The 21650-nt window shown below is 38.0% G+C and overlaps 1 protein-coding gene across 1 annotated transcript in view; it reads left to right on the top strand.

Moving 5' to 3' along the window:
* Nucleotides 1–19457: 19457 nt before the first annotated feature.
* The window catches only part of WDR41 (WD repeat domain 41), a 43598-nt gene continuing 41405 nt past the window's right edge, over nucleotides 19458–21650 (top strand). The window contains 1 exon segment of the mRNA XM_007471956.1: nucleotides 19458–19508. Within this exon segment, the coding sequence (XP_007472018.1) occupies nucleotides 19458–19508 (51 nt within the window).

Raw genomic sequence — 21650 nt, 5'->3', positions numbered from 1 at the left:
CTGTGTGTCTGTTTCTGTTTTGTAAATAAGTTCATTTGTATCCTTTTTGTAGATTCCACGTATAAGTGATATCATATGATATTTGTCTTTCTCTGACTTAATTCGTTTAATATGATAATCTCTAGTTGCATCCATGTAGCTGCAAATGGCACTGTCTCATTCTTTTTTATGGCTGAGTAATATTCCATTGTATAATATGTACCACATCTTCTTTATCCATACATCTGTCGATGGACATTTAGGTTGTTTCCATGTCTTGGCTGTTGTAAATAGTGCTGCTATGAACATTGGGGTGCATGTGTCTTTTCGAGTTAGAATTTTATCCCCATATATGCTCAGGAGTGGGATTGCTGGATCATATGGTAGCTGTATTTTTTGTTTTTTAAGGAACCTCCATACTGTTTAACATAGTGGCTGTACCAATTTACATTCCCACCAACAGTGTAAGAGTGTTCCCTTTTCTCCACAGCCTCTCCAGCATTTATTATTTGTAGACTTTTTAAAATAATTTTTTTTAATTAATTAAATTATTTTTGGCTGTGTTGGGTCTTCTTTGCTGTGTGTGGACTTTCTTTAATTGCAGCGAGCAGGGGTTACTGTTTGTTGAGGTGTGCAGGCTACTCATTGCAGTGGCTTCTCATTGCAGAGCACGGGCTCTAGGCACATGGGCTTCAGTAGTTGTGGCACGTGGGCTCAGTAGTTGTGGCTCGCAGGCTCTAGAGCACAGGCTCAGTAGTTGTGGCTCATGGGCTTAGTTGTTCCATGGCATGTGGGATCTGCCTAGACCAGGGCTCGAACCCGTGTCCCCTGCATTGGCAGGCAGATTCTTAACCACTGTGCCTGTAGACATTTTGATGTGGCTGTTCTGACAGTTGTGAGGTGATACCTCATTGTAGTTTTGATTTACATTTCTGTAATCATTAGCAATGTTGAGCGTCTTTTCATGTGCTTTTTGGCCATCTGTATGTCTTCCTTGAGAAATCTCTGTTTAGATCTTCTGCCCATTTTTTAATTGCAGTGTTTGTGGTTGTTGGTTTGTTGGTTTGTTTTGATATTGAGCTGTATGAGCTGCTTGTATATTTTGGAGGTTAATCCCTTGTTTGTTGCATCATTTGCAAGTATTTTCTCCCAATTTGTAGGTTGTCTTTTTGTTTTGTTTATGGTTTCCTTTGCTGTGCAAAAGCTTTTAAGTGTAATTCAGTCCCATTTGTTTATTTTTGTTTTTATTTTCATTGATTGAGGAGGTGGATCCAAAAATATATTTCTGCGATTTATGTCAAAGAGTGTTCTGCCTGTATTTTCCTCTAAGAGTTTTATAGTTTCTGGTCTTACATTTAGGTCTTTAATCCATTTTGAGTTTATTTTTTGTGTATGGTGTTAGAGAATGTTCTAATTTCATTCTTTTACATGTAGCTGTCTAGTTTTCCCAGCACCACTTATTGAAGAGCCTGTCTTTTCTCCATTGTATATTCTCGCCTTGTCTGTCATAGATTAATTGACCGTAGGTGCATGGGTTTATTTCTGGGCTTTCTGTCCTGTTCCATTGATCTATAAATCTGTCTTTGCACCAATACCATACTGTTTTGATTACTGTAGCTTTATAGTATCATCATCTTTCTTTTTTAAATATTTGTGTTTACTACTATAAAGTTCCTTCTTAGAACAGCTTTTGCTCCATTTCATAAGTTTTGGTTTGATGCTTACTTTTTCCTTTGCTTCCAGATATTTTTAAATTTCATTTTTGCTTTCTTTGTTGACCTATTGTTTATTCAGGTGTGTGTTGTTTAATTTCCACATACTTGTGAAGTTTGCAGTTTATATCCTGTTCTTGTTTCTAGTTTCTTAGTATCGTGGTCAGAAAAGATACTTGGTATGATTTTTTTTTTTTTTTTCGGTACACAGGCCTCTCACTGTTGTGGCCTCTCCCGTTGCGGAGCACAGGCTCCAGACTTGCAGGCTCAGTGGCCATGTTTCAGAGGCCCAGCCGCTCCGTGGCATGTGGGATCTTCCCGGACCGGGGCACAAACCCGTGTCCCCTGCATCATCAGGTGGACTCTCAACCTCTGCGCCACCAGGGAAGCCAGGTATGATTTTTTAAAAAAAAGTAAATTTATTTATTTTTGGCTGCTTTGGTTCTTCATTGCTGTGCGTGACTTTCTCTACTTGTGGTGAGCGGGTGCTACTCTTTGTTGTGGTGCGTGGGCTTCTCATTGCGGTGGCTTCTTTTGTGGAGCATGGGCTCTAGGTATGCAGGCTTCAGTAGTTGCGGCACATGGGCTCGGTAGTTGTGGCTCGGCTCTAGAGCGCAGGCTCAGTAGTTGTGGCGCATGGGCTTAGTTGCTCCATGGCATGTGGGATCTTCCCAGACCAGTGCTCAAACCCATGTCCCCTTCATTGGCAGGCAAATTCTATTTTTAATATAAATCTATTTACTTACTTATTCATTTATTTAATTTATTTATGGCTGCATTGGGTCTTTGTTGCTGTGCACAGGCTTTCTCTAGTTGCGTTGAATGGGGGATACTCTTTGTTGCGGTGCACAGGCTTCTCAATGCGGTAGCTTCTCTTGTTGCAGAGCCTGGGCTCTAGGTGCGCTGTATGCGGGCTCAGTAGTTGTGGCTTGTGGGCTCTGTAGCACAGGCTCAGTAGTGACGCGTGGGCTTAGTTGCTCCATGGCATGTGGGATCTTCCTGGACCAGGGCTTGAACCCATGTCCCCTGAGTTTGCAGGCGGATTCTTAACCACTGTGCCACCAGGGAAACCCATCTTGGTATGATTTTAATCATATTTGCAAATTCAGTGTTGTTAAATTTGCCAAGACTTGTTTTGTGACCTAATGTATGATCTATCCTGGAGAATGTTTTGTGTACACTTGAGAAGAATGTGTATTCAACTGCTGTTGGATGGAATGTTCTGTATATGTCTGTTATGCCTATTGATAAACTATAATTCAGGTCCAGTGTTTCCTTGTTGATTTGTTAACTGGATGACATGTTGAAAGTGGAGTATTGAAATCCCTTAGTGTTATTGTATGTATAGTCTACTTTCTCCCTTAAGATCTGTTAGTATTTGCTTAATATATTTAAGTTCTCCAATTTGTGTGCATACATATTTATAATTGTTATATCCTCTTGATGAATTGACCCCTTTATTATTATATAATGACCTTCTTTGTCTCTTGTTAGTTTTTGACTTAAAACCTGTTTTATCTGATATAAGTATGACTACTCTTGGCTCTTTTGGTTTCCTGTTGCATTGACTATCTTTTTCTATGTCTTCACTTTGAGTCTGTGTGTCTTTAAAGCTGAAGTGAGTCTTTTGTTGGCTGAGGATACTTGCGTTTGTTTGTTTGTTTCCTAAAAACCTGTTTAGTCACTCTATGCCTTTTGAGTGGAGAACTTAGTCCATTTACATTTAAAGTAATTATTGATAGGAAAGATCTTACAAATGCCTTTTCCTTTCTTCCTTTTTGCTGTCTTTGTGATTTTCCGTACATCTTTTTCTTTGATTTCCTTCTCTTTATCATTGTGTATCTACTGTAGGTTTTTGTTTTGTGGTTACCATGAGGCTTACATAAAACATCCTATAGGTATAAGTCTTTTTTAAACTGATAAGAACTTAACTTCAACAGCACACAGAACTTTACCCTTTTACCACTCCCACATTTTGTTTTTGGTGTCACAATTTACATCATTTTATATTATGCTTCCATTAACAAATTATTATAGCTATAGTTGTTTTTAGTACGTTTGTCTTTTGTTTAGAGTCAGGTGATTAACACACTACCATATTACAGTAGTGTGCTGAATTTGACTATATATTTGCATTTACCAGTGTGTTTTATACTTTTCTCTGTTTTTCTGTTACTAATTAGTGAAATTAGGAAAACTAATTTCCTGTTTCATTTCAGCTTGAAGAACTCCTTTCAGCACTTTTGGTAAGGCAGGTATAGTGGTGATGAACTCCCTCAGACTTTGAATGAATGGGAAAGTTTATTTTTCCTTCATTTCTGGAGGACAGCTTTCCCAGACCCTTGCTGTGTATATTTATGCTTCACACTTGTTTTCTCTTGGGTTGGGGGGATTTTCTAGATTGTATGCTGCTCTCTATCCTGCAAAGCCAGGCTGTGTGCTATCAGTGTTCTGTTTACTTTCCCTAGGGCAATGCTGATTGTTCAAGTTTGTGTGCTTTCTCCCAGTCCTGCAGTCAGGCTGGCTTTCTGTACATTAGCACTAAAAAGGCTCCCACCACCATCAGGGACATATGTAGATAGCCAGTCATGAGGTGTGAGTGAGGTGTGTGGAGCATTGGGAGGGCCTTTCGGCCAGTTGGGGGATCTACAGGTGAGGCCTCCCCAGCAGCTCCTTGGCAGGCTTCCTGATCAAGTTTGTGGAGCAGTTAATAGGATCCATGTTCCTGGTGCTGTCCTCCCAGCCACTCCCCAGCCCCTAGTTGCACAGCACATGTCAGTATTTTACCCTCTTGTGTGTATTCAATCTTGGATTTTTTTTGCTTCAGCAGTATACTGCATCTTCTCTGCTGGACTCCCAGACTTCCACAAAGGTGCTCTCCTCCATGGGTGATTGTCTGAGTCACTGTTCTTTGGGGGAAAGATGGTAGAAAACTCTTTATTTTGCCATGCTGATGATGTCATTGCCTATTTTTATTTTTTATTGTGGTAAAGTACACATAATATAATACTTAACTATCTGAACCAAGTTGAAATGTACAGTGAAGTAGTGTTAAGTTCCTTCACATTGTTGTGTAACCAATCTCGAGAACTCTGATGATTTTAAAATCAGATTCTAGTAAAACTTACTCCTTGAGTTTACTCAGTACTAATTTGTATGTCATCATCTGTTACCCTTCATTTACTAATAACTAACATGCAGGAATCTCCTCAGTGCTAATCTAAAGTCTACTGTAACTTCCTTGAGATCAGGTACTATAATGTTCAATTTAAAAAATTGTGAGTATCCTTCTCAGTTCCTAACAGTGTCTCACAATGTGTTCTAGTTCGTTTGTCCTTCTTTATAAATTTTAAAAGCAGCTTGCCCATCTGTAGGAAATATTCCTGGGATTTTCATTAGTATTTGCCACCTAGACCTGGAAGGTTTTTTTCAGAACATTTTAAACTATGAATTCAGCATTATTAATGGTTACAGGACTATTTATTTATTTGAGCTAGAGTGAGTTTGGGTAGTTTGTGATATTTGAGAAATTAGTCTACTGTGTTGAAGTTGTTAAATTTATGTTTGTAGAATTGTTTATAATTTTTTTTATTATCTTTTTAATGTCTATCCTTTTAATGTTTATAGGGTTTATAGTGATATCCCCTTTTTCATTCCTTTATTGCTAATTTGTGGGGGGTTTTTTCTCTTTTTTTTGTTTTTTTGGTCAGTCTTGCTAGAGGTTTATCAATTTTATTGATCTTTTAAAAAAAACCCAGATTTTGGTTTTACTGATTTTCTCCATTCAAATTCACTGACATTTTTCTCTGTCATCTTTATTCTGCTTTTGAGTTCATCCAGTGAGTTTTTAATTTTGATTACTGTATTTTTAATTCTAAAATTTCCATTTGGTTCTTCCATTTTATATATTGTGTTTCTTTGTGATACTTTCCATTTTAACATTTGTTTCAGGAGTGTTCAGAGTTGCCATTTGAGCAGTTTTATAGTAGTTCTTCGGAGTCTTTGTCAGATAATTCCAGTGTTTGTATCATCTTGTCATTGTCATCTTTGAATATGTTTTCCCACGTGGGTTGAGGTTTTTGTAGTTTTTCATATGCCAAGTAATCTCAGATTGAATTTCTGCACCTTTGTTGTATGACACTAAGAAGCTGTGTTAAAAGTCCTCTAGGGAATGTTGGTATTTTTATTTTAGTAAGCAGTTAACCTGGCATGTTCCAACCTTTCTCCTGTGACTGTGGTTCCAATGTTGGTTCAGTTTTAAAGCCTTAGCAGTAGTATTCGAATTTGTACCCTGTGTGCCACTGAGTAGTTAGCCTTGGACCTGAGTGAAATTTTATCTGTTAGCTTAGTTCTCAGTGTCTTTAGTATGCTAATTAGGATAAGATCCATGCATATTCAGGTGAGAGGAGTGAGCTCAGGAGTTAATATAAAACTTTATGTGGCTCTTTTCCCCTTTCCACTATGTTTTTCAGTGCTTTCTGGTTCTTTGGGGCTCCCCCTTTTGGATCTCTGATTAGAAACCACGTATTTCCACAGTTGTTCCACCTCTGGTGCCAACTGATGGGAGGTAGACAGAGGGAGAAAAAAAATACAGGCTTTGGATCTACTATCTTGCTGCCTTAACTCCATCACATGAAGAGGAAGTGTTTGTTTGTTTTCCTTTAGAGTTTTGGCTCCTGCAGTCTCCTGTTGTTAGCCACTGTTGCTGCTGCCACCATTGCTATTGGCTATCTTGGAGTCTATGGTATGAGAGAATGGAGAAAAAGGAGCAAACCCTTCTACACCCCAGGGATGCTTCCATTTTCTCTGAACTTTAAGGGTTCCTTTTCTGACTCTTCTAGCCAGAAATTGAGAGCTTTCCCTGCATCTTTCTCTGTCTCCCTGACTATGCCCATTTCTAGATTTGAGGCTGCATTGGATTTAGGCTGGGGGTGGGAGTTACTGGAGGAAAAAGAAATGCTAAGTTGGTAGTGTTTTGAATTTTATTTCCCCCCCTACTTTTTCTCTGATCCTCAAATAGCTGTAGTATCCCAAGTTTTATAGTGTTCACTTGGAGAGAAAAGGTATTGTGTGTTTAATCCATCTTACCCAAAATTGGACCCCTATTATGTTTTGAGAATTTATGTTTTGGGTATATACTCTTCATCAGATACTGATTTATAAGTATTTCCTTCAGTTTATGGCTTATCTTTTAATTCTCTTAATAGTGTTTTCTGAAGAGCAGAAATGTTAATTAATTTTGATGAAGTACAGTGTCATGCTTTTGAAGCCATAACTAAGAAATCTTTGCCTAATTCAGGGTCACAAAATTTTTTTCTATGTTTTATTCTAGAACTTTTATAGTTTTAGATTTTACATTTATGTCTGTGATACATGTTGAATTTTGTATATGGAGTGAGATGCAGATTGAAGTTTATTTATTTGAGTATGTATGTAAAATTTTTAACACCATTTATTGAAAAGATATCTTTTCTCCATTGACTTTATACCTTTGTAAAAAATTGGTTTTCATATGTGTGTGTGTGTGTGTGTGTGTGTGTGTATAGTTCTATTTCTGGATTCCAAATTCTGTTCCATTATACTATTTGTTTTTTTCCCCCTGGTAAAATAAACATTACATACTATTTATCATTTTAGCCATTTGTAAGTGTACAATTCAGTGGCATTAAATACATTCACAATGTAGTATAATGATCACCGTTATCTATACCTCAAGCTTTAAAAATTTTTTTTACCATTCTCAACATAAATTCTGTATCCATTAAACAATAACTCTCAATTCTCCCTTCCCAGCCCCTGGTACCAGCCCCTGATACCAGCCGCTGGTAACTTTTATTCCACATTTTCTCTATAAGAATGTGTCTATTCTAAGTACTTCATATAAATAGAATCATACAATATTTGTCCTTCTGTGTCTGGCTTATATCAGTGTGATGTTTTCAAAGTACATCATGTTGTAGAAATACAAACATTTCATTCCTTCTTATGGCTGAATACTATTCCATTGCATGCCTATACTTAGAGGTCAGTGAGCTTATTGGATTTGTAGATTTATGTCTTCCATCAAAATTGGGAAGTTTTCAGCCATTATTTCTTCAAATATTCTTTCTATGCTTTTCTCTTTTTCTTTACCAGAATTCTGGGACTATTACAGTTCATATGTTGATCCACTTGACGGTGTTCCGCAGGTCCCTTAGGCTCTGTTTACTTTTCTTTATCCTTTTTTCTTTCTGTTCCACAAAGTTACTAATTTCAATTGTCCTGTCTTCACTACTTCTTTCTTCTGTCTGGTAAAATCTGCTTTTGAACCTCTCCAGTGAATTTTCCACTTCAGTTGTATTTTTCAGCCTCAGAATTTCTTTTGATTCCTTTTTACGTCTTGTTTTTATTGATATTCTCATTTTGTTTATATATTGTTTTCCTGTTTTTGACCATGTCTTCCTTTTGCTCTTTGAGCCTCTGTAAAACAGTTTTGTTGTTGTTTTTTTTAAGGCAGTTTTTAAAAAGTCTTTGTCTAGTAAGTCGAATGTCTGGGCTTTCTCAGGGTCAATTTCTGTCAGTTAATTTTGTTCCTTTGAATGAGCCATACTTTCCTGATATTTTGTATGCCTGTGATTGTTTTTTAAACTGCATATTTGAATTTTTCAATATGTTAACTCTGGAAATCAGATTCTCCCTCTTACCAGGAATTTTCTGTCTTTTTTAATTCTTCAAAGGTGTTTGTGTGGTGGGGATTAACTTGCGATGAAAGCTTCAAGGTCTCTTCAGGTCTTTTTTGAGCCTCTGTCTTTCCCTGGGCGTGTGTGGTAGCTTACTAAACTCCTCTCAAATGGGGAAATGTCTCAAAAGGGGGAAAAGGTCAGGCAAAAAAACTCAAATGTGTGCTGTTCCTTTAAATCTCCTGGAGGCAGTTTCTGTCAAGGTGGGTTCAAACAGTGGTGGCCAGACTCTGTGCTAGCCAAAATTTCCCATGGAAGCTGCAAACTTTTTTTGCTTTTGAATTTTATTTATTTTTTATACAGCAGGTTCTTATTAGTCATCCATTATATACACATCAGTGTATGCATGTCAATCCCAATCTCCCAATTCATCACACTCCCACCCCCCCGCCACTTTCCCCCCTTGGTGTCCATACGTTTGTTCTCTACATTTGTGTCTCAATTTCTGCCCTGAAGACCGGTTCTTCTGTATCATTTTTCTAGTTTCACATATATGTGTTAATATACGATATTTAATTTTCTCTTTCTGACCTATTTCACTCTGTATGACAGTCTCTAGATCCATCCATGTCTCTACAGATGACCCAATTTCGTTTCTTTTTAGGGCTGAGTAATATTCCATTTTATATATGTACCATATTTTCTTTATCCATTCGTCTGTTGATGGACGTTTAGGTTGCTTCCATGACCTGGCTATTGTAAATAGTGCTGCAGTGAACGTTGGGGTGCATGTGTCTTTTTGATTTATGGTTTTCTCTGGGTATATGCCCAGTAGTGGGATTGCTGGGTAATATGGTAATTCTATTTTCAGTGTTTTAAGGAACCTCCATACTGTTCTCTGTAGTGACTCTATCAGTTTACATTCCCACCAATGGTGCAAGAGGTTTCCCTTTTCTCCACACCCTCTCCAGCATTTGTTGTTTGTAGATTTTCTGATGATGCCCATTCTAACTGGTGTGAGGTGATACCTCATTGTAGTTTTGATTTGCATTTCTCTAATGATGAGTGATTGAGCATCTTTTCATGTGCTTCTTTGCGATCTGTATGTCTTCTTTGGAGAAATGTCTCTTTAAGTCTTCTGTCCACTTTTTGATCAGGTTGTTTGTTTTTTTAATATTGAGCTACATGAGCTGCTTATATATTTGGAAGATAAGTCCTTTGTCCGTTGATTCATTTGCAAATATTTTCTCCCATGCTGAGGTTTGTCTTTTTGTCTTGTTTATGGCTTCCTTTGCTGTGCAAAAGCTTTTAAGTTTCATTAGGTCCCATTTGTTCATTTTTCTTTTAATTTCCATTACTCTAGGAGATGGATCAAAAAAGATCTTGCCGTGATTTATGTCAAAGAGTGTTCTTCCTTTGTTTTTCTCTAAGAGTTTTATAGTGTCTGGTCTTACATTTAGGTCTCGAATCCATTTTGAGTTATTTATTTATTTATTCCTTCATTCATGCATGCATGCATGCATGCAGTATGTGGGCCTCTCACTGTTGTGGCCTCTCCCATTGTGGAGCACAGGCTCCGGATGCACAGGCCCAGCGGCCATGGCTCACAGGCCCAGCCGCTCCGTGGCATGTGGGATCTTCCCGGACCGGGGCACGAACCCGTGTCCCCTGCATCGGCAGGTGGATGGTCAACCACTGTGCCACCAGGGAAGCCCATTTTGAGTTTATTTTTGTGTATGGTGTTAGGGAGTGTTCTAATCGCATTCTTTTACATGTAGCTTTCCAGTTTTCCCAGCACCACTTACTGAAGAGATTGTCTTTTCTCCATTGTATATCCTTGCCTCCTTTATCAAAAATAAGGTGACCATAGGTGTGTGGGTTTATCTCTGGGCTCTCTATCTTGTTCCATTGATCTATGTTTCTATTTTTGTGCCAATACCATATTGTCTTGATTACTGTAGCTTTGTAGTATAGTCTGAAGTCAGGGAGTCTGATTCCTTCAGCTCCGTTTTTTTTCCCTCAAGACTGCTTTGGCTATTCAGGTTCTTTTGTGTCTCTATACAAATTTTAAGATTTTTTTGTTCTAGTTCCATAAAATCTGCCATTGGTAATTTGATAGGGATTGCATTGAATCTGTAGATTGCTTTGGGTAGTATAGTCATTTTCACAATATTGATCCTTCCAATCCAAGAACATGGTATATCTCTCCATCTGTTCCATCTTTAATTTCTTTCATCAGTGTCTTACAGTTTTCTGCATACAGGTCTTTTGTCTCCCTAGGTAGGTTTATTCCTAGGTATTTTATTCTTTTTGTGGTAAATGGGAGTGTTTCCTTAATTTCTCTTTCAGATTTTTCATCAGTATACAGGAATGCAAGAGATTTCTGTGCATTAATTTTGTATCCTGCAACTTTACCAGATTCATTGGTTAGCTCTAGTAGTTTTCTGGTGGCATCGTTAGGATTCTCTACATATAGTATCATGTCCTCTGCAGACAGTGATAGTTTTACTTCTTCCTTTCCAAGTTGTATTCCTTTTATATGTTTTTCTTCTCTGATTGCCATGGCTAAGACTTCCAAAACTGTGTTGAATAATAGTGGTGAGAGTGGATATCCTTGTCTTGTTCCTGATCTTAGAGGAAATGCTTTCAGTTTTTCACCATTGAGAATGTTTGCTGTGGGTTTGTCATCTATGGTCTTTATTATGTTGAGGTAGGTTCCCTCTACGCCCACTTTCTGAAGAGTTTTTATCATAAATGAGTACTGAATTTTGTCAGAAGCTTTTTCTTCGTCTATTGAGATGATCATATGGTTTTTATTCTTCAGTTTGTTCATATGGTGTATCACATTGATTGATTTGCATATATTGAAGAATCCTTGCATCCCAGGGACAAATCCCATTTGATCATGGTGTATGATCCTTTTAATGTGTTGTTGGATTCTGTTTGCTAGTATTTTGTTGAGGATTTTTGCATCTATATTCATGAGTGATATTGGTCTGTAATTTTATTTTTCTGTAGTAGTTTTGTCTGGTTTTAGTATCAGGGTGAGGGTGGCCTCATAGAATGAGTTTGGGAGTGTTTTTTCCTCTGCAGTTTTTTGGAAGAGTTTGAATAGAATGGGTGTTAGCTCTTCTCTAAATGTTTGATATAATTTACCCGTGAAGCCATCTGGTCCTCCACTTCTGTTTGTTGGAAGATTTTTAATCACAGTTTCAATTTCATTACTTGTGATTGGTCTGTTCATATTTTGTTTCTTCCTGGTTCAGTCTTGGAAGGTTATACCTTTTAAAGAATTTATCCATTTCTTCCAGGTTGTCCATTTTATTGGCATAGAGTTGCTTGTTGTAGTCTCTTAGGATGCTTTGTGTTTCTACAGTATCTGTTGTAACTTATCCTTTTTCATTTCTAATTTTATTGATTTGAGTCCTCTCTCTCTTTTTCTTGATGAGTCTGGCTAAAGGACTATCAATTTTGTTTATCTTCTCGAAGAACCAACTTTTAGTTTTATTGATATTGGCTATTGTTTTCTTTGTTTCTGTTTAATTTATTTCTGCTCTGATCTTTATGATTTCTTTCCTTCTACTAACTTTGGGTTTTGTTTGTTCTTCTTTCTCTAGTTCCTTTAGGTGTAAGGTTAGATTCTTTATTTGAGATTTGTCTTGTTTCTTGAGGTAGGCTTGTATTGCTATGAACTTCCCTGTTAGAACTGCTTTTGCTGCATCCCATAGGTTTTGGAATGTCATGTTTTCATTGTCATTTGTCTCTAGGTATTGTTTGATTTCCTCAGTTATCTCTTGGTTATTTAGTAACGTATTGTTTAGCCTCCATGTGTCTGTGTTTTTTACATTTTTTTCCCTGTAATTGATTTCTAATCTCAGAGTGTTGTAGTAAGAAAAGATGCTTGATATGGTTTCAATTTTCTTAAATTTACTGCATCTTAATTTGTGAACCAAGATGTGATCTATACTGGAGAATGTTCTGTGTGTAATCTGCTGTTTTTGGATGCAGTGTCCTATAAATATCAATTAAATCTTTTTGGTCTATTGTGTCCTTTAAAGCTTGTGTTTCCTTATTAATTTTCTGTTTGGATGATCTGTCCATTAGTGTAAGTGAGGTGTTAAAATCCCCCACTCTTATTGTGTTACTGTCGATTTCCTCTTTTATAGCTGTTAGCAGGTGTCCTATGTATTGAGGTGCTCCTGTGTTGGGTGCAGATATATTTATAATTGTTATGTCTTCTTCTTGGATTGTTCCCTTGATCATTATGTAGTGTCTTTCCTTGTCTCTTGTAACATTCTTTATTTTAAAGTCTATTTTATCTGATATGAGTATTGCTACTCTAGCTTTCTTTTGATTTACATTTGCATGGAATATCTTTTTCCATCCCCTCACTTTCGGTCTGTGTCCCTAGGTGTGAAGTGGGTCTCTTGTAGACAGCATGTATATGGATCTTTTTTTTGTATACATTCAGCGAGCCTGTGTCTTTTGGTTGGAGCATTTAATCCATTCCCGTTTAAGGTACTTATCTATATGTATCCTCTTATTACCATTTTCTTAATTGTTATGGGTTTGTTTTTGTAGGTTCTTTTTTTGTCTTGTGTTTCCCACTTAGATAATTTCCTTTAGCATTTGTTGTAGAGCTGGTTTGGTGGTGCTGAATTCTCTTAGCTTTTTCTTGTCTGTGAAGCTTTTTTTTCTCCATTGAATCTGACTGAGATCCCTGCCAGGTAGAGTAATCTTGGTTGTAGTTTCTTCCATTTTATCACTTTAAATACATCATGCCACTAGCTTTTGGCTTGTCGAATTTCTGCTGAGAAATCAGCTGTTAACCTTATGGGAGTTCCCTTGTATGTTATTTGTCGTTTTTCCCTTGCTGCTTTCAATAATTTTTTTTGTCTTTAATTTTTGTCAATTTGATTACTGTGTGTTTTGGCGTTTCTCCTTTGGTTTATCCAGCCTGGGGCTCTCTGTGCTTCCTGGACTTGGGTGGCCATTTCCTTTCCCATGTTAGGGAAGTTTTTCACTATAATCTCTTTCAAATATTTTCTTGGGTCCTTTCTCTCTCTCTTCTCCTTCTGGGACCCCTATAATGTGAATATTGTTGTGTTTAATGTTGTCCCAGAGGTCTCTTAGGCTGTCTTCATTTCTTTTTATTCTTCTTTCTTTATTCTGTTCTGCAGCAGTGAATTCCACCATTCTGTCTTCCAGGTTACTTATCCGTTCTTCTGCCTCAGTTATTCTGGTATTGATTCCTTCTAGTGTAGTTTTCATTTAAGTTATTGTATTGTTCACCTGTGTTTTTTTGTTCTTTAATTCTTTTAGGTGTTTGTTGTTTAATTTTTGTAAGTCTTTGTTAAACATTTCTTGCATCTTCTCTATCTTTGCCTCCATTGTTTTTCTGAGGTCCTGGATCATTTTCACTCTCATTATTCTGAATTCTTTTTCTGGAAGGTTGCCTATCTCCACTTCATTTAGTCGTTTTTCTGGGTTTTTAATCTTGTTCCTTCTTCTGGTACATAGCCCTCTGCTTTTTCATCCTGTCTGTCTTTCTGTGAATGTGGTTTTTGTTCCACAGGCTGCAGGTTTGTAGTTCTTCTTGCTTCTGCTGTCTGCCCTTTTGCTGCAAGCTTTTTAATAGATTTCAGAGTTCCAAAATAGTTCACACAGTTTCTACCAGTATAGTTGTCTAGGTGGAGAGATGGATTCTTAGTGCTTCCCACTCTTTCAGCTTTCCTAAGCTTACTCTGATATACTCTTTTATAAAGTTTTTCTCAGTTGTCCTAAAAGGAAGCAAGGGAGGAATTGTTCTTCCCTGAACTAGTGCTTTAATGATCAGAAGAGTATTCCTTAGATCACAGTAATGAGGCAGTGGACAAACCCTCAAAGAATGTGGTAAATCAGAAGAATAAAATTTAGGCTACCAGGGAAGCCATGTTGCCTCACTTGAAGATTGTCCATCCAGGACTAAAATTTTGGTGTTCTTGGGTTTTGTTTTGTTTTTTTTTTAACTTATCTTATATCCCCCTTTTCCTAGGGCTAGTCTGTTTTGGTCTTGTCTTCAAATGCGTGCAGACTCCAATTTGGGAGTAGCACACTGAAGGCAACCTTCTTTTGACCCTAGGGAGTGTTCCCTTCATCAAGTGCACTCAAAGTGAATACAGAGATGAATCATGGGAGATCCTAGTTCTCTAAGAACTGTCAGTTAGATTGGGTAGGTGCGCATAACTAACATACCTTAGAGTGTATGGCCTTCTCTTATTGGTGTGTAGTACATTCTGCCTTGATCTTAAAGGGCAGCAATTTTATATGATTCCTTTTTGCATCTCTAGTGAATCTGTGACCAGTAATGTTTATTGAGTTCATGCATTGGTTGGGACACTTGTGGTAGGTTCTCTATAAGAATTTACTGCTAGCACCTTTATTTGAATCTAACAATCACGTACAGAAATATATATGTGAACTTTTACTGACATATGTAGTCCCTAGACCAGTGATTCTCAACCCTTGCTACTCATGAGAATAACCTGAGGAACTTTCCCCAAACCCTGATTTCTATGTTCTAACCATAGACATTATTTTAATAAGTCTGGGGTGGAAACCAGGAATATATATATTTTCAGAAGCTACCCAGTAATTCTGATATGCAACCAGAGTAGAGAACCACAGCCCTTTGAGTACCTTTGGAAATCTAGTAGTCAAAATAGAGAATATGAGCAAATATAGAAGGAAGAACAAACAAAACCAAAGTTAGTAGAAGGAAAGAAATGAAAGAGATCAGAGAAAAAATAAATGAAATGAAGACTAAAAAGGAATAGAAAATATTAATAAAACTAAAAGGTGGTTATTTGAAAGATAAACAAAATTGATAAACCTTTAGCTAGACTTATCAAGAAAAAAAGGGAGAAGGCCCAAATCAGTAAAATTGGAAATGAAAATGGATAATGCCATGTGCAGCAACATGGATGGACCTAGAGATGATCATACTAAGTGAAGTAAGTCAGAAAAACAAATACCATATGATATCACTTACACGTGGAATCTAAAATATGACACAAATGAACTTATCTACAAAATAGAAAGAGACCTACAGATATAGAGAACAGACTTGTGGTTGCCAAGGGGGAGAGGGGTTGGGGAGGGATGGATTGGGAGCTTGGGATTAGTAGATGCAAACTATTATGTGTAGAATGGATAAACAACAAGGTTTGACTGTATAGCATAGGGAACTATATTCAATATCCTGTGATAAACCATAATGGAAAAGAATATGAAAAAGTGTGTGTGTGTGTGTGTGTGTGTGTGTGTGTATAAAACTGAATCACTGTGGTGTACAGTAAAAATTACCACAACATTGTAAATCAACTATACCTCAATAAAATAAAAAAATGAATAAGAGGTTATAACCAACACCACAGAAATACAAAGCATCATCATAGGAGACTACTATGAGCACCAATTTATACAACAATAAAATGGACAATGTAGAAGAAATGGACACATTCTTAGAAAGGTACAATCTCCCTGGACTGAACCAGGAAGAAATAGAAAATATGAACAGAACAATTACCAGTACTGAAATTGATTCAGTAAACTCCCAACAAAGAAAAGTCCAGGACCAGATGGCTTCACAGGTGAATTCTACCAAACATTTAAAGAATAGTTAACACCTATCCTTTTTGAAACTATTCCAAAAAATTGCAGTGTAAGGAACACTTCCAAACTCATTCTATGAGGCCACCATCACCCTCATACCAAAACCAAAGATATCACAAAAGGAGGAAATTACAGGCTAATATCACTGATGAAAATAGACACAAAAATACTCAACCAAATGCTAGCAAACTGAATTCAATAGCACATTAAAATGATCATACACCATGATCAAGTGGGATTTATCCCAGGGATGCAAGTATTTTTCAGTATCCACAAGTCAATCAATGTGATACACCACATTAACAAATAGAGTAAAAACCATATGATCATCTCAGTAGATGCAGAAAAAGCTTTTGATAAAATTTGACATCCATTTATCATAAAAATTCTCCTAAAAATGGGCCTAGAGGGAACATACCTCAACATAATAAAGGCCATATATGACAAACCCACAGCTAACATCATACTCAACCGTGAAAAGCTGAAAGTATTCCCCCTAAGATCAGGAACAAGACAAGGATGCCCACTCTTGCCACTTCTAGTCAAAATAGTTTTGTAAGTCCTAGCCACAGCAATCAGAGAAGAAAAAGAAAGAAAAGGAGTCCAGATGGGAAAGGAAGAAGTAAAACTGTCACTGTTTGCAGAGGACATGATACTATACATAGAAAATCCTAAAGATGCCACCAGAAAACTACGAAAGCTCATCAGTGAATTTGGTAAAGTTGCCTGATACAAAATTAATATACAGAAATATGTTGCATTTCTATAAACTAACAATGAACTATCAGAAAGAGAAATTAAGGAAATAATCCCATTTACCATCACATCATAAAGAATAAAATACCTAGGAATAAACCTATCTAAGGAGGCAAAAGACCTGTATTCTGAAAACGATAAGATGCTGATGAAAGAAATTGAAGACAGCACACACAGATGGAAAGATATACCGTGTTCTTGGATTGGAAGAATCAATATTATTAAAATGAGCATACTTTCCAAGGCAGTCTACAGACTGACTGCAATCCCTGTCAAATTACTAATGGCATTTTTCACAGAACTGGAACAGAAAATTTTAAAATTTGTATGGGAACACAAAAGACTGCAAATAGCCAAAACAATCTTAAAAAAGAAGAATGGAGCTGGAGAAATTACCCTTCCTGACTTCAGACTATACTACAAAGTCATCAGAACAGTATGGTACAGACACAAAAATAGACACATAGATCAATGGAATAGGGTAGAAAGCCCAGAAATAAACCCATGCACTTATGGTCAGTTAATCTACAACAAAGGAGGCAAGAATATACAGTGGAGAAGACTGTCTCTTCAATAAGTGGTGCTGGGAAAACTGGACAGCTACATGTAAAAGAATGAAATTAGAACATTCTCTAACACCATATACAAAAATAAATTAAAAATGGATTAGAAACTTAAATGTAAGACTGGATACTGTAAAACTCTTAGAGGAAAACATAGGCAGAGCACTCTTTGACATAAATCACAGCAATATTTTTTGGGATCTGTTTCCTAGAGTAGTGGAAACAAAAGCAATAATAAACTGGACCTAATTAAACTTAAAAGCCTTTGTACAGCAAAGGAAACTATAAACAAAATGAAAATGCAACCTACGGAATGGGAGAAATATTTGCAAATGTTGTGACCGAGAAGGGATTAATTTCCAAAATATAGAAACAGCTCATACAGCTCATTATCACAAAACTCAAACAACCCAATCAAAACCTAAATAGACATTTCTATAGAGAAGACATACTGATGGCCAAGAGGCACATGAAAAGATGCTCAACATTGCTAATGATTAGAGAAATGCAAATCAACTACAATGAGGTATTCCATCATAGCAGTTAGAATGGCCATCATCCAAGTCTACAAATAATAAATGCTGGAGAGGATGGGGAGAAAAGGGAACACTCCTACACTGTTGGTAAGAATGTAAATTGGTGCGGCCACTATGGATACAGTATGGAGGTTCCTTAAAAAACTAAAAATAGAGCTACCATATGATCCAGCAACCCCACTCCTGGGCATATATCCAGAGAAAACTCTTAACTTGAACACATGCACCCCAATGTTCATAGCAGCACTATTTACAACAGCCACAACATGGAAGCAATCTAAATGTCCATGGACAGATGAGTGGATAAAGAAGATATGGTATGTATACACAATGAAATACTACTTAGCCATAAAAAAGAATGAAATAATGCCATTTCCAGCAACATGGATGGACCTAGAGATTATCATACTAAGTAAGTCAGAGAAAGGGAAATATATCACTTATATGTGGAATCTAAAAAAATGATACAAACTTATTTACAAAAGAGAAATAGACTCACAGACATAGAAAACTAACAGTTACCAAAGGGGAAAGGGGGAGGGAGGGATAAATTAGGAGTTTTGGATTAACATATATACACCATTATATATAAAATATTGAATAAACAACAAAAACCTGAACAGCACAGGTAACTATGTTCAATATCTTGTATAAAGGAAAAAAAATCTCAAAAGGAATATATATGTATAACTGAATCACTTTGCCGTACACCTGAAACATTGTAAATAAACTACAGCAAAAAAAGTCAAAAAAAGAGGATGTGTAGTGCCTTCTATTCTTTAGGGAGATTATGTGAAACAGTATAGCATACAGTTAAGAGCACTAATTTTGGAGCTAGGATATTTGGTTCCAGTGTGTGTAGCCACTTTCTAGCTGTTATCTGTAGACAAACTACCCAGTCTTTCAGAGGTCAGTTTCTTTATAAAATAGGGAGTATGGGGTTACTGTGAGGATTTATGTGAAGTCTTAGCACAATACCTGTACTACAGCACACAATAAATACTGGCCAGATTTATTCTGGTGTACACACGTGCCACTGGGATTAGCCCGGATGAAAAAGCCTACTGAAGTTCACTTTCTCCAGGCAGCTCTTTAGGAAACCGCCGTTAGATGGAAAGGCTTCCTGGTCCCCAAGCTTGCCAAGTGAAAGATGCAAAAGCCATCTAAAAAGGGAGGGGACTATTTATTCTTGGCAAGCACTTGCGCGACGGGCTCCAGTTGCTGCGTTCCGCGTGTCCACCAGGGGCCGCTCGAACTACCCAGGCTCTGCGCAAATCAGGCGACGCTCCGCGCGTGCTCACTCGGTGCCGCGCGGGCCTCTGAACCTCCGCGGACACCCTAGCTTTCGGCTGCTGCTGCTGCTCCCCTGGCGGCTCCTCTTAACCAAACCTCTTGCGGGTGGGTACAGCAGCTCTTTGGGGACAAAAGTCTTCCCTCTTCGTTGCGCTCTGCTTCGTGCTTCGTAATTTGGGCAAATCTGAGAAGGCAGGTATTAGCGCCTCCATTGAGCTGCTACCAGAGAGGTAGGATAAAGGCTGAACCTGGCGCGGAGTTCGGGCTGACTGGGGCCTAGGCCCGCGAAACGCCGTCGCTGCCCGGATGTTGCGATGGCTGATCGGGGGAGGCCGAGAACCTCAGGGACTGGCCGAGGTAAACCCCGGGGTGGACCCTGCCTGCCACCGCAGAGGCTTTGCTTGCCGGAGCTGCGGCTTGTGTGAGCCAGGCTCCTGCCGGGATGAGGAAGACCCGGCGGAGGCGGGGCCTGCGGGTTGCGAAGGCGGGGTCGGTGGGACCGCAGAGGCTTTGCTTGCCGGAGCTGCGGCTTGTGTGAGCCAGGCTCCTGCCGGGATGAGGAAGACCCGGCGGAGGCGGGGCCTGCGGGTTGCGAAGGCGGGGCCGGGGGGGGGGGATTTCGGGGGGTCTTTCCCTTAGAGGTAAATCCATGTTCCACTAGGTGTGGAAACTGAAACTGACGTAGTTCAGCAACAGGCTCAAGGACCCTTAACTGGTCTCCCCACGTAAACCAGTCTCATTTCAATAGAAAAAGTATCCGGTTTGGTAGAGACTAAGAAACGGTGACTGCAGATTTACACTTCTGGTTTGTTATGGTGTCGCTTCCCAGCATCAACTGATGCTTGCTCATGGAATATGAAATTAATTTGATTATTTATATAAAACCAAAAAAGATATAATTATTTTAAAAAATAATTTGCTTAAAAGTAAAAAAAATTATGTCCTAGCTGCTATTTTGGGTTCCATAGTCACACTTTCTTCATGGGCCTGAATAACTGACCAGACTAATGAGATTTACATTTGGAAATATTGCGAATAAAATAATTTTGGAACCTGAAAAGTGTCGAGGTCTGGAATTTATTTCATATGCCACTGAAGAATAGAATTTGTGTTGAATTCCCTTTTATTTTTAATAGAAAATAGTTGTTTTGATTGTTAAAAAAAAAACTTGGGTGGTTGTAAGCAACGTTATTTCTCCGTTTTAACTTCCTCATATTTTTGCAGTTGAGGCTTATTGTCTAATTTTTAAGAATATTTCTTATTTAAAATTAGGCTTATTTCAGATAGGCTTGAATTCTAAAGATTATGAAAGAATTGTGGAAAATGATTAGTCCATTTGTGATATATATGACAATTATGTATTAACCCGATTATTTGATAAGTTGTAGAATTTGATTAACTAAATTCTGCCGTGCTTGGCAAGCTTTCATTTGGGGGAAGTGGTATACAGTTTTCAGATTTCTTGCCTTTACTTTTCTCATCAGAACCACTGCTAGAAGGGAGATGGGATAAATAAAAAATTACTGCTTTGAGGGTGAATTAAAAAAAAATTCATGCGTGTTAAATTGTACATTTCTTCATGTAAAAGTACTTCAGTTTTAGAACTGCTGTGAATCTGTACATTATCAGAACCAAGGATTTCCCCCTAATTTTGCAAGAACTTTGTATCTAGGCTTCTAGTTTAAGCAGTGTTTGTCTGCTGGGATGATTTTGCCCCTTAGAGGACATTTGGCAATGTCCAGAGATATTTTTGATTGTCACGATTTGGGGGGTGGGGGGAAAGGTTGGATTTCTATTGGCATCTAGTGTGTAGAAGCCAGGGATGATGTTGAGCATCCTTCAATGCACAGGAAAGACCTCAACAAAAGAATTACCTAGTTCAAAATGTCAGTAGTGACAAGTTTGAGAAACTGCAGTTCAGAGGTTAAGAACACAGGTTTTTATCATGAAATAGTACTGGGTTTGACTATAGAAATGGGGTTGATAAGATCTACCTTACAGAATTGTTGGGTGAGTTATAAGCCATATGTGCTTTACACAGTGTGTGGCATATGGACTGCCGCCAATATGTTTGCAAATAGGGATGAAGGTGTGTAAGTTTAGGACTGAGCTTAATACTCTGTAAATGTTACCAGTTATCTTTATCAATGCTATTGTCTGAAGTTGAATTTATTGAATTCATTGACTGAATTATTTCATTTCTTCCTTTATTTATTCAGTAAACATGTGTTGAATGCCTGTAATGGGGTAGGCACTGTTTTAGTCTATATTTTACCCCTTTGCCCTTCAGTTTTGTTTCTGCCAAGTTTTTTTTTTTTTTTTTTGCTGTACGCGGGCCTCTCCCTGCTGTGGCCCCTCCCGCCATGGAGCACAGGCCCTGGACGCGCAGGCCCAGCGGCCACGGCTCACGGGCCCAGCCACTCCGCGTTATGTGGGATCCTCCCGGACCGGGGCACGAACCCGTGTCCCCTGCATTGGCAGGTGGACTCTCAACCACTG

The sequence above is a fragment of the Lipotes vexillifer genome, unplaced genomic scaffold (assembly GCF_000442215.2).
Source record: "Lipotes vexillifer unplaced genomic scaffold, Lipotes_vexillifer_v1.1 scaffold83, whole genome shotgun sequence".
NCBI classification, from domain to species: Eukaryota; Metazoa; Chordata; class Mammalia; order Artiodactyla; family Lipotidae; genus Lipotes; species Lipotes vexillifer.
Note: the sequence above shows the minus strand (reverse complement) of the source record. Positions and strands in the feature narration are given on the sequence as shown.